The 10,920-nt window shown below is 37.1% G+C and overlaps 1 protein-coding gene across 1 annotated transcript; it reads left to right on the top strand.

The window, feature by feature from the left end:
• The first annotated feature begins 1,978 nt into the window (after positions 1-1,978).
• Positions 1,979-4,791, top strand: LOC132624533 (uncharacterized). The gene is made up of 3 exons (XM_060339298.1): positions 1,979-2,213; positions 2,817-3,091; positions 3,640-4,791. Exons 1-3 carry the CDS (start codon positions 1,979-1,981, stop codon positions 4,789-4,791), a joined length of 1,662 nt encoding a protein of 553 aa, XP_060195281.1.
• The last annotated feature ends 6,129 nt before the right edge of the window (positions 4,792-10,920 follow it).

Here is a 10,920-nt window from a genome sequence, read left to right as displayed (position 1 = left end):
AATTTTTCAATATCGTCCTCAGAACAATATTTTGGATTTCTTAAGACATATCTTATTTCTGTAGATGTTAGTTCTCTACCTATTGATAATGCTTATTCTTCGGCCAACTTTAACATGTAAAATCTAAAACGTCTTGCTAGCATTATGTTGTTTTCTTTTCTAATCCTTTGTACGACAAGCTCGCAAGTGTGTCCACCTACTCGAGGGATGGTCATTGAGAACCTTGTTGGGATTTGAGCGTTGAGATTTTTTAAGTCACGAACAAGACGTTCTGATTCGGCATGCCGATATGCCTCTTCTTGGTGTAACCCACAATAATATTCTCGTGGATCTGAATATTTCACGTTGCAAAAATCGTCATTATGCTTTATTAAAAGGCGGGGCTTCAAATCGTCTAGCACGAATTCATTGTTATCAAGAAAACTCGGTTCATCGGAATAACTGCTATGATTTGAGCTTTCATCACCACTGCTATTTGAATCATTTGGAAGGAATACCGACTAATCTACAATTCAACTACTCGACATTGAATATTTTGTAGTTTAATAATAAATGAAAGGCTATTTCTATAGTTGCAAAGCCCCAAGTACCCTTGGGGTCCTCCTTATGACCCTATCTACTTACTTTATTACAAAAAATATTACTATGATCACGAGGATTCATCTTTATCGGACATCTCATAGTCTGAATTCCACTTGGATCTGAATCTGACATAACCACGTTGACTATATTCTACTCTGAGGCAACGTATTTTCATCCGATTGTTCGCTTCGCGAAAACGGTTAATAGCAAAATTGAAATCTTGTGTTGTACTACGAGGCATTGACGTAGCACGACTTTTTGGACGTTTGAGTCCCAGTGCCCTCAAGTTTTGTTCTAGCATTTCAACCTCTCTAACATGCCAATTCCACTCATCTCTCATTGTATTATTGTATTCTTGATTGTATCTGTTGTTCGGGTTATTTGAGTAATAAAAATCATGTTCATCTAGTTCTCATGTCCTACCCATTGCTTCGAATATGTCAGATGCGGTAAAACATGTAATAGAAGCAACATTAGAAAATTGGTTCCAAAATGCCACAATAACTTGTTTTAATGTGAATGCTAGTTCTTCGTCATTCATGTTATATACTACGTATTGATGTGACAACACCATGCTCAATTTCAGGCGCTTAATTATATTGTGCAACATTTATATGCGCAAAATATTGAATTTCACATACTTGATGTGACAACACCATGCTGAATTTCAGACGCTTTATATAACACACTTATATTGCGCAACATTTATATGCGCAAAATATTGAGTTTTCAGATACCTGATGTGACAACACCATGTTCAATTTCAGACGCTTTATATGATACACTTATATTGCGCAACATTTATATGCCCAAAGTATTAAGTTTTCACATACTTAATGTGACAACACCATGCTCAATTTCAGATGCTTTATATGACACACTTATATTGCACAACATTTATATGCGCAAAATATGAGTTTTCACGTACTTGATGTGACAACATCATGCTCAATTTCAGGCGCTTTATATGACATACTTATATTGTGTAACATTTGCATGCGCAAAATATGAGTTTTCACATACTTGATGTGACAACACCATGCTCAATTTCAGATGCTTTATATACACACTTATATTGCGCAACAATTATATGCGCAAAATCTTGAGTTTTTAAATGCTCAAGTTTTTTCTATTTAATATGAAGTTTGGATGAGGTAAACGCTCATCCATTTCATAAGTTTAAGTCATCATTTTTCACATTCTTGAAAAAAAAAAAATTCCAAAGTTCTTAAAAAAAAATGTCTTCTCCCCCTTCAACTGTTAAGGTTTCTTTATTTTGGAATGGAGAGATTCTTTATGATAATAATACTGTTGTTATAGTAATAAACCAAAATTCCATGTTAAGTTTCCAACTACGTTGAATTACCAAACATTACTCAATGTCTTACACAGAAGAATGAAAACTAATCGTGTATGTGAATTATCTGTAATAGATCGATACCCAACAACCATTGCAGCACAAGTTTTAGTGCTTTATGGTGAGTGGACTATCGATGATGATGACTTTTTAAGGAACTATTTGATGGCGCCAGAAGAATATAGGGGGTTAGTCAATATCAATGTTCTTGAAATGTATGTTGAAAGGATACCTCACAGTCGTCAGGAAGCCCCTCAAGTCCAGCCTACTCAAGGTAATACTTATACGAACTTGAATTCATATGGAGACATTTTGACTGGTCAAGTGCCGCCGCAAAACTTTAAGCCAGCAATTTAATCAAAATTACGGTGAAAATTAGTAAATATCCATTTTTAAATTATAATTACGTGTAGTATCATATCTTTATTTTATTATACATATGGTAATAGTAATTTTTTTTTTTGGTCTTTATTTAGGGGTTATACACCTGATATGAGTAGTATTGGGCAATCCCCTCAGTTCGGTGCAGCTGATTATTATCGGTAGGTATACTTTTTATTAATTGAATAATATAAGTGTTTTGATTTTTAGTATTTACAATACCTGAACTATCTCTGTAGAGAAAATTACACACAAAACTCGCCAGTTGCTCCAAATGTTGATTTCGATGCAGTTGTTCCTTCTTCAAACCCTGACAATATTGAACACTATCGGTAGGTTCATCACCTTGATATTACATAATCCATATCTATTTTGATGTTGGAATTTAAAATATGCTACCTATTTTTTGTGTAGGAAGAGCCCTTTACTAGATGGTGATGATTATCCTAATTCTATAGAAACATCATCGAGTGATATCGATAAATACCGAACGCAGAAGAGTTCGATGATGGTGATGATGATGAGGTTGATGTTAATCCCCGTATGCAGGAACTACAATTAGCAGAAATGATGCAAAGTCAGCCAAACCAGCAAGAACCGATGGCCAAAAGCCCAATTCACCAACAAGAACCGATGGCTGAAAGCCCAATGCAGTGGCATTCTGACGTGATTCCATATCTTGACAATCTTCAAGGTTGTCCTGATGCCTTCGTCTACACCAAAGAAAATGATCCAATTCGCCATAAATTGTGGAAAGAACGGGTCGATCTTGTAAAGAATCAAGTTCACCTTACAAAAGGCATGATGTTCAAATCCAAAAAGGCATTGCAAAGGGCGGTCAAATTTATAGCTACCAGGTAATGAGGGAGTTTAAGGTTAATGATTCAACCCTAAAGATCTTGAGACTAGTTTGCATACGACAGTATCAAGGTTGGCAATGGATGCTTCGTGGTATTGTTAAGCATGATAGTATGTGGATTATCACCAAATTCCACCCACGTCACACTTGTGATATGGGAGAGAATCAAATAGACAATTTAACTTAGATGCAAACATGATTGCTCAAGTGTTACTTGTTTACGTTGCCAAAGCCCCAAGGTAAGCTATTCGACCAAGTTCATTATAATTTTGGCATCAATTAAATTATCATATCATTGCTAAATATTTTTTGTTTAAACTTGTCCAAGTATCCCATCAAAGATTACATTAGAAACGTTAAGGAAACATATTGTAAAACGATAAGCAAGAGAAAAGGATATCTCGAATGTAGGCGGGCTTTTGAGATGATTTATGGTACATGAGAGGGCTTTTTCCAACAGTTGCCGAGGTATATAGCAGCTCTACAGAAATTCAATCCTGGTACTATTGTAGAGTGGAAGCTCATTGCCGGTAATATTTTCAATTTTGTGTTTTGGACATTCAAATCACGCATTGATGGTTTTGTTCATTGTTGGCCAGTTATATCAATAGATGGCACACATATGTATCGGGTATACGACATCAAGTTACTGATTGCAGTAGGGATGGATGCCAATGGGTCGATATTCCTTCTTGCTTTTGCTATTGCTACTAACGAAAGTAATGGCATATGGGGGATGTTTTTGACACATTTGAGGCGATATGTTATAAAGGATCGTATGAGCATATGCGTGCTATCTGATCAACATCAAGCGATATTACATAGTATGACTAATTTGCCGGGGTGGCAGCCTCTATTTGCTTACCATCGCTTTTGTTTAAGGCACACAAAAGCAAATTTCCAAACAAAATTTGAAAACAGCACACTAAACAAATTGATGTGGGTGGCTGCAATGGAGCATCAACAAAAAAAGTTTCTTATACGGATGGAGATGATCAAGACAGTGAATCCAATAGCATATAATTGGTTGAAAGATATCGAGGCTGAGAAATGGACATTACATGCGGATGGAGGTAGGAGATGGGGGATGCTAATAACAAACAACTCGGAGTCATTCAATGGTTTGCTAAAATCTGCTCGAGGACTGCCTATTATTGCAAGAATGACTTTTAAGCCAGTTGTGGAGCGGTTTGCCACTAAAACAAGACATGCCAAAACCATATTAGCAGATGGTGCGAAATTGATGCCAAAACCTGCACAAATGTTCGAGCATTATAGGAAAAAATGTGAGCTACACCAGATGGAAGAGTATAACTATGTTGAATGTGTGTATGAAGTCCAGACAGGTTATTACCAAGGCCGGGGAGGGAACCTTCATACCTTTTATGAGAGAATAAGAACGTGTAGTTGTGGTAAGTGGCAATCATACCACGTGTCGTGTTCTCATGCCATCAAATGTTTTGAGGCAATGAGAAAAAGGGTATCCACTTATGTGGCATCTGAATACAACGTTGAAAATTATCTTAAAGCATATGCCGGAGGTTTCTACCCACTTGGTGATCAATCTTATTGGCCAAACGAGCCATTTTCAATGATTGCTAACAAGGAGTAAATCCGTTAAATTCATGTTAACGCACAAACTCGGATTCCCAATCAAATAGATGTTCCAGATAGGACATACTCTCGAAGGTGCTCGACGTGTAAGAAGTTTGGCCATGATACCTGTAACACCTCGTAGCTTCGAGTGAAAGTTCGACTCATAAGATGACAATATAATGGAACCAATATGAGAGTTATAGGAAGTGTCTTGAAAACTAATTAAGTCATAAGAAATGTCTTTGGGCAAAGCAAAGTTGAAAACCACTCTACAGGGCATGTTTGCCAATGAGTTTGTGGAAGGTCTTACTTCCTATGATCATAACCCCTTTAAATATTTAGAATTTGGGAAACCTTCCTTGATGAAAGTTGTAGATCTTTGAAATAGCTTTCCAACGATAGGTCGCCCAGCCCAAACGGAGCTACGTACAAAAAGTTATGCCCATTTTACTGAAGCCTGTCTTCGCTGGGAAATGGGTGACTTCGACGAGAAGATCGACGTTTCGTCGATCTGATCGACGGTTCGTCCTTTGAACCGTCGATTGCGCATTGTTCACTGGAAATTGGATCAATTCGACGGAGCAGATCGACGTTTCGTCGATCTGATCGACGGTTCGTCCTTTGAACCGTCGATTGTGCATTGTTCACTGGAAATTGGATCAATTCGACGGAGCAGATCGACGTTTCGTCGATCTTATCGATGGTTCGTCCTTTGAACCGTAGAATGTGCATTGTTCACTGGAAATTTGGCCAATTCAACGGAGGAGATCGACGTTTCGTCGATCTGATCGACGAAACGTCGAATGAGCCGTCGATTGGAAGTACGTTTTCGGCTGATCTAACTTCGGGAGGCCATAACCCTATTATAAGTTGGGAATTTGGAAAAATGTATAACATGAAAGTTGTAGATAATTGAAATATCTTTCCAACGGTATATTATGGGCCTCGAGGAGACATCTGGTTAGGGAGATATGAACGTTTTAAGACAGAAAGGTCATGCTGGACAGTGGACTTGGTCCAACCCGAACTCAAGTTGGGTCAGACCCATTTCCACTTAATATTTAAGGGAAATGTCCAACCCTAGCAGCCTCCTTCCCTCATATTTTCAGATTTTAGAGAGAGAGAAAGGATAGTTAGAGAGAGAAAGGAGAGGATCCAACAAGTTGAAGGCCTCAAATCCCAAGGCTCGTGAAGGATAAAGTGTAGTACAAGTTCTTGCCGTCGTTCTAAGCTACAAATCAAACTTTGGAAGTTGATTTCGTGGTGGATGCTCACAAAAGGTAATATTCCTACTCTCAAATCATTTATAGTTGAGAATTGATGAATTCTTGGGAGAATAACAAATGGGTTTGATAAAGGAAATTATATGAATTATGCTAGAGTTTTGGATTGTTGATTTGGGATTGTTGTATTCATGTGGGTGATGAAGAATGACGTTATTACACCTAATTGAGATTGTAGAATCACCTAGAAGTAATAGAATGGGAATTGGGTGAAGAAACACCATTAATGGAGATTGTGAAGCTTTATGCCCACTAAGTGTTTGATAAAATGCTTAGATGACCAAATCATGAATATTATTGCTAATATAGAATCCCTTTGACTTGTATTGCTATAGATCAAAGTTGAAAGGGGTGACGAACATTGTATTACGCTCAAAGGCTGGAATTAAGGTATGTGAGGCTAACTATCTACGTTAGGGAATGTTCATAATTCTCCCTACGCCTCATTCTTCATACTTGTTAGCAATTTGACTCAGAATATAGTTTAGCCCTAGTTTCATGATATGATATAGAACTGTTATCTTCTAAGGTTGCAGTTACAGAATTCGTTCATGGTTGTCACTTTGAACATCATGAACTCAACACGTAATCTTTATAGACTTATGCATTATTATCACATGAGTCTCAGTCAGTGTATAACCAGTTATTTGCAAGAGTCCCATAATCAGAAACAGTTATCATGCTATCAGATATAGCCAGTCTCAGTTTTGTAAATTGTTAATGTTGAACACCTGTATCTGTACTTTTGGGCCCTAGGCCACAGTTTATGCATACGTATTGCTTGGGCCAGAGGCCACAGTTTTGTGCACATTATTTGGGCCCTAGGCCACAGTTTATGCATACGTATTGCTTGGGCCAGAGGCCACAGTTTTTGTGCACATTATTTGGGCCCCAGGCCACAGTTATATTTACAGTTTTACAGGTGATTCTTCATTCAGAACAGGGAGTACTTCAGCTTCTTGCTTTCCTGTTTAGTACAGTTACAATTATCAGTTTCAGTTTCAGTTCCAGTATTTTATTGCTTCAGTTGCTTTACATACCAGTACAATTCAAATGTACTGATGTCCCTTTTTATTTGCTTGGGGGCCTGCATCTCGCGATGCAGGCAACGATATACAGGTTGACGACTCAGCTATTTAGGAGTGTACGTATCAGCTACTGGTGAGCCCCAAATTCCTTCGGGGCGTTGTCATCTATCTAGTTAATTCAGTTTATAGACAGTTTTATTATTCAGTACTCTTAGAGGCTTCATAGACACAGTTCAGATAGTCAAATATTTGTTATGTTAGCCTTGTAGACAGTTATACTTAGTCATTCAGTTGTTTTGGTTTATCCATGTTAGCTACTTTCAGATATATTTCAGATTGTCTAAGTATTTCCGCATTATGATTTCAGTCAGACCTTTAGTATATCAGCATGTGTTTAATTATTTCCACATTCAGTTATGTTTTGATATCACATGTTGATTCAGTCAGCCAGTTGGTTCGCTCGGTCACATGCAGTCAGGCACCGGGTGCCGTGTTACGTCCAGGCCCAGGTTCAGGGCGTGACAATACCCGTTAGTGTCACCTACTGGGCCGTGGTGGTGCAAGTACCTCTGATGGTGGAAGAATCTTTCGTAGTGGAAGAGCCTCTCGTGGTTCAAGATTGTCTTGAATTATGAATGTATTTTAATCCTTCTTGGTGTATTGGAGTTTCCTTGAATTATCAATTTATTTTAATTCTTCTCGATGTATTCAAATTGTCTTGAATTATGAACGGCAAAAAAAAAAAAAAAAAAAACTCGAAAACAATCTCAACATATCCTTAATAATGTATGCCTTGACTAAATAATAAAACTCTTAAATCAAAACCTTATAAAATAAAACGCTTAAACCTAAAGATAACAAGTTTCCTAAAAAACAAAACTTACTTCAGGGCACTTTACAACCCCTAATACGACGATCCAAACATTTACGTATACTTGATGTATTGAACCTACATTATTGTTCGCAGAAAATGATATCAGGTTCTATATAAAATATTGATATTTCGGAATTTTGAAAAATGACTAATTTTTCGTCGAAGTATGGAAAAAACGTGAAATTGCAAAACTTTGAAATTACACAAGTTTGGGAAAATGAAATAACCCCTTTTGCGCACTAATTTAGTGCACAATAGGACTTCACTGTAATGTTACAGTTTAGTCTTATTGCGCATAAATTAGTGCGCAAAAGGTACTTCCATAACTTTTTCTTAAATGGGTTATTTTGATCCCTATAACCAAATCATTTAAGTTGCAACTCAAATAAATGCAGCTGAGGTATAATTCTCTCTCTAATATCGTCCAGTTATATGTGTGCAAATGATAAATTAACTTTTAACTTTAGAAAGAAAAGAAAGCTTGATCAAAAGTAGATAGAATGAGTGACATATAAAGCTGCCAAAATTAGAAAGATGTATCAACTTTTTGAGATCTTGATGTAGCCGATATTGGGAGTGAGGAGTTGTCCACCTTGACCATAATTCTTTTCCTAAGAGACCATAATCACTGGAAAGACTCGGGAGAAAAAGCTCAAATGCTTGTAATCTTTATTGAATCTATCTTGGGCAGTTCGCAGTAATGTCCTTATTTTGGGATGGTCTTTAATTTTTTCCCGTCAAAATAAAAGTGTTTAACTTTTGCCTTTCACTTAAAATTTTAGGATTTCGGGTTTGATCCCTGCTCACGCGAAAATTAAAAAAAAAAATCGCTAGGCAAAGGTTGCCTTCAAATTCTGCCCCATCGGGCATAATTTGCCTGCAAACTATGTCTTAAGGTAGAGTTTTGCAGGCAAACTGTGCCTTAGCAAATTCTACCTTAAGGCAGAATTTTGCCTTTAAAAATTCTGCTTTAAGGCAGAGTTTCGCAGACAAAACTCTGCCTTGCGAATTCAAGTTCTACCTGACGAATTTTTTAAAATTTTTTGATTGAGCGGGAGTTCAAACCCGAAACCTAGGAGTTTAGGCGAAGGACAAAAATTAAAAACCACCAATTTGAAGGACAAAAATTAAAGACCGGTGCATTTGAAGGCCACTCCGCACAAAAAATAAATGATATCTTTGCATCCAGTTAGTTTAAAGGCCCAATACCGTCATTAGATGCACTTGTACTGAAATTTCAACGCTGTTTAGATCGAGACTTGCTCGAACTCGATAAATCTGTATTATATTTGCGTCAAATTTATACGTGTGTGTGTATTTTATTTAAATTTTGTTATAGTAGTCCCGTATAGGTAGTTGCGAATTTATCTCCTTACATGATTTTGGACAATTGTTACTTCTTGAGCAAGTTTATGGACTGAGTTGGGTTCAATGTTCATTTTTTAATTATGGTATTAGAATGAGTCCCACCTAATTCTTGTTTTACTCGACATTGGGTCCTCATATTGTCTTGTGCACTCTCTAGTTGACAAGCCTAGGTGTGCCGAGGGTGTTAGTGTGGTGTAGTCCCACATCGGTGGGTGCGATGACAAATTTGTCTCCTTATATGATCTTAAAAAATTCTGACATCTTATGGTGACTTTTAGAGTTTCTCCCTTTTAACTTATCATGGATTCTTTATAAATTAACATAATTCGATACAACAAGCTAAATTTTGATTGAGGAAATATATTTTACATCTATTTTATTAAAATCAACATTGGATCCTCTCCTACACTAAGCAAAGTTTGTAGTGCACACCCCGTTGGTCCACCCTGCTAAGCCTCGAGGCATTGAACACGGCACCCACTGGCAATCGTCGCTTACGTCCAAATACACAAGCCTTCTTGAGAAATTGTGACGGATGCGGCAAGTGTTGAAAAAAAAAAATTATATTACGTTCATGCTCTGTGTCACAAGAAAAAAATACATGTTGTTATGTCGATAATTCATGCCTACTGATTTTCAAAATTTTAGATATCCTTTTTGGACTTGAAAAGGAAGTAACGAAACTAGAAAGTTAGTATTTTCAATCTAACCGCTCCCATAGATTGCACAATATTTGTGCGGCGGGTCCGGAGGAGCGACACCTGATATATTTCTATATTTAGATACAATCTAACTTTAATTTTTTTTTCTCATGGTATCTTATATCTAATGGGTGTTAGTTTGGTCATGAACACTAACAGGTTAGTTTGGTCCTTCATATATGAATACTAACAGTTCGTCAACTTCGCAAAATTGGCATACCTTTTGGTCCAAAACTAACTGAAAAACGATTTACTAACGGAGAAAATCATTGACCAATGGAGAAAATGAAAGTTGTTCATTTTCTTTCTGGCACTCTGGGAGAGCCAAACTTCTTCCAATAATGAATTGTCTATAAAACTATAACCAATAACGTTTTGAAGAACTAAACAACCAGTGGAAAGTACCATGGCAATTCTAAAAAGGAAAGAGTCTTACGATACCAATCGTGTTAAGATCTTCACGATTAGCCAAGCGAAATGCCCCCCAGAAAGTGAGTAGGGGATGGCAGATTTTACAGAGATTGTGACCATATTATCAAAACCACATATGCATACAAGTCACAGAGATTAAAGGAGATAACAAAAGACTAGAAACCAAATACAGAGTTCGCACACTGGAAATAGTCCAAATAAGACTTGTAATCTGCGCCATGCACCGGGATTGACATGGGGTTGTTCTGTCAAACAAATTTTTGCAATGTGATTTACTAGTAATTCATCCACAAAAAGAGCTTCCAGAAAAAAGAGGCAAAAGACATCAATGTCCCCTTGAGAATCCTATTCGAATGGTTTGCCATGTGCAAAATGCGACATAGGCTGTTCATAGAGAATGCATGTCACAGTAAACCTTGTTGATGCACCATTGTCCGATTCATGGAAGAGAAAACAAAA

Source organism: Lycium barbarum, chromosome 12 (assembly GCF_019175385.1).
Source record: "Lycium barbarum isolate Lr01 chromosome 12, ASM1917538v2, whole genome shotgun sequence".
NCBI classification, from domain to species: Eukaryota; Viridiplantae; Streptophyta; class Magnoliopsida; order Solanales; family Solanaceae; genus Lycium; species Lycium barbarum.
The sequence above is the reverse complement of the archived record's forward strand: the minus strand, read 5'-3'. Positions and strand labels throughout refer to the sequence as shown.

What these genes read in the sequence shown, in the direction of transcription:
- LOC132624533 (XM_060339298.1), top strand. Translation starts at nt 1,979, where the DNA reads ATGAAAACTAATCGTGTATGTGAATTATCTGTAATAGATCGATACCCA. An exon ending in TCAAGTCCAGCCTACTCAAG is followed by an intron (nt 2,214 to 2,816) that starts GTAATACTTATA and finishes TACCGAACGCAG; the next exon opens with AAGAGTTCGATGATGGTGAT. An exon ending in GGAAAGAACGGGTCGATCTT is followed by an intron (nt 3,092 to 3,639) that starts GTAAAGAATCAA and finishes TTTTTCCAACAG; the next exon opens with TTGCCGAGGTATATAGCAGC.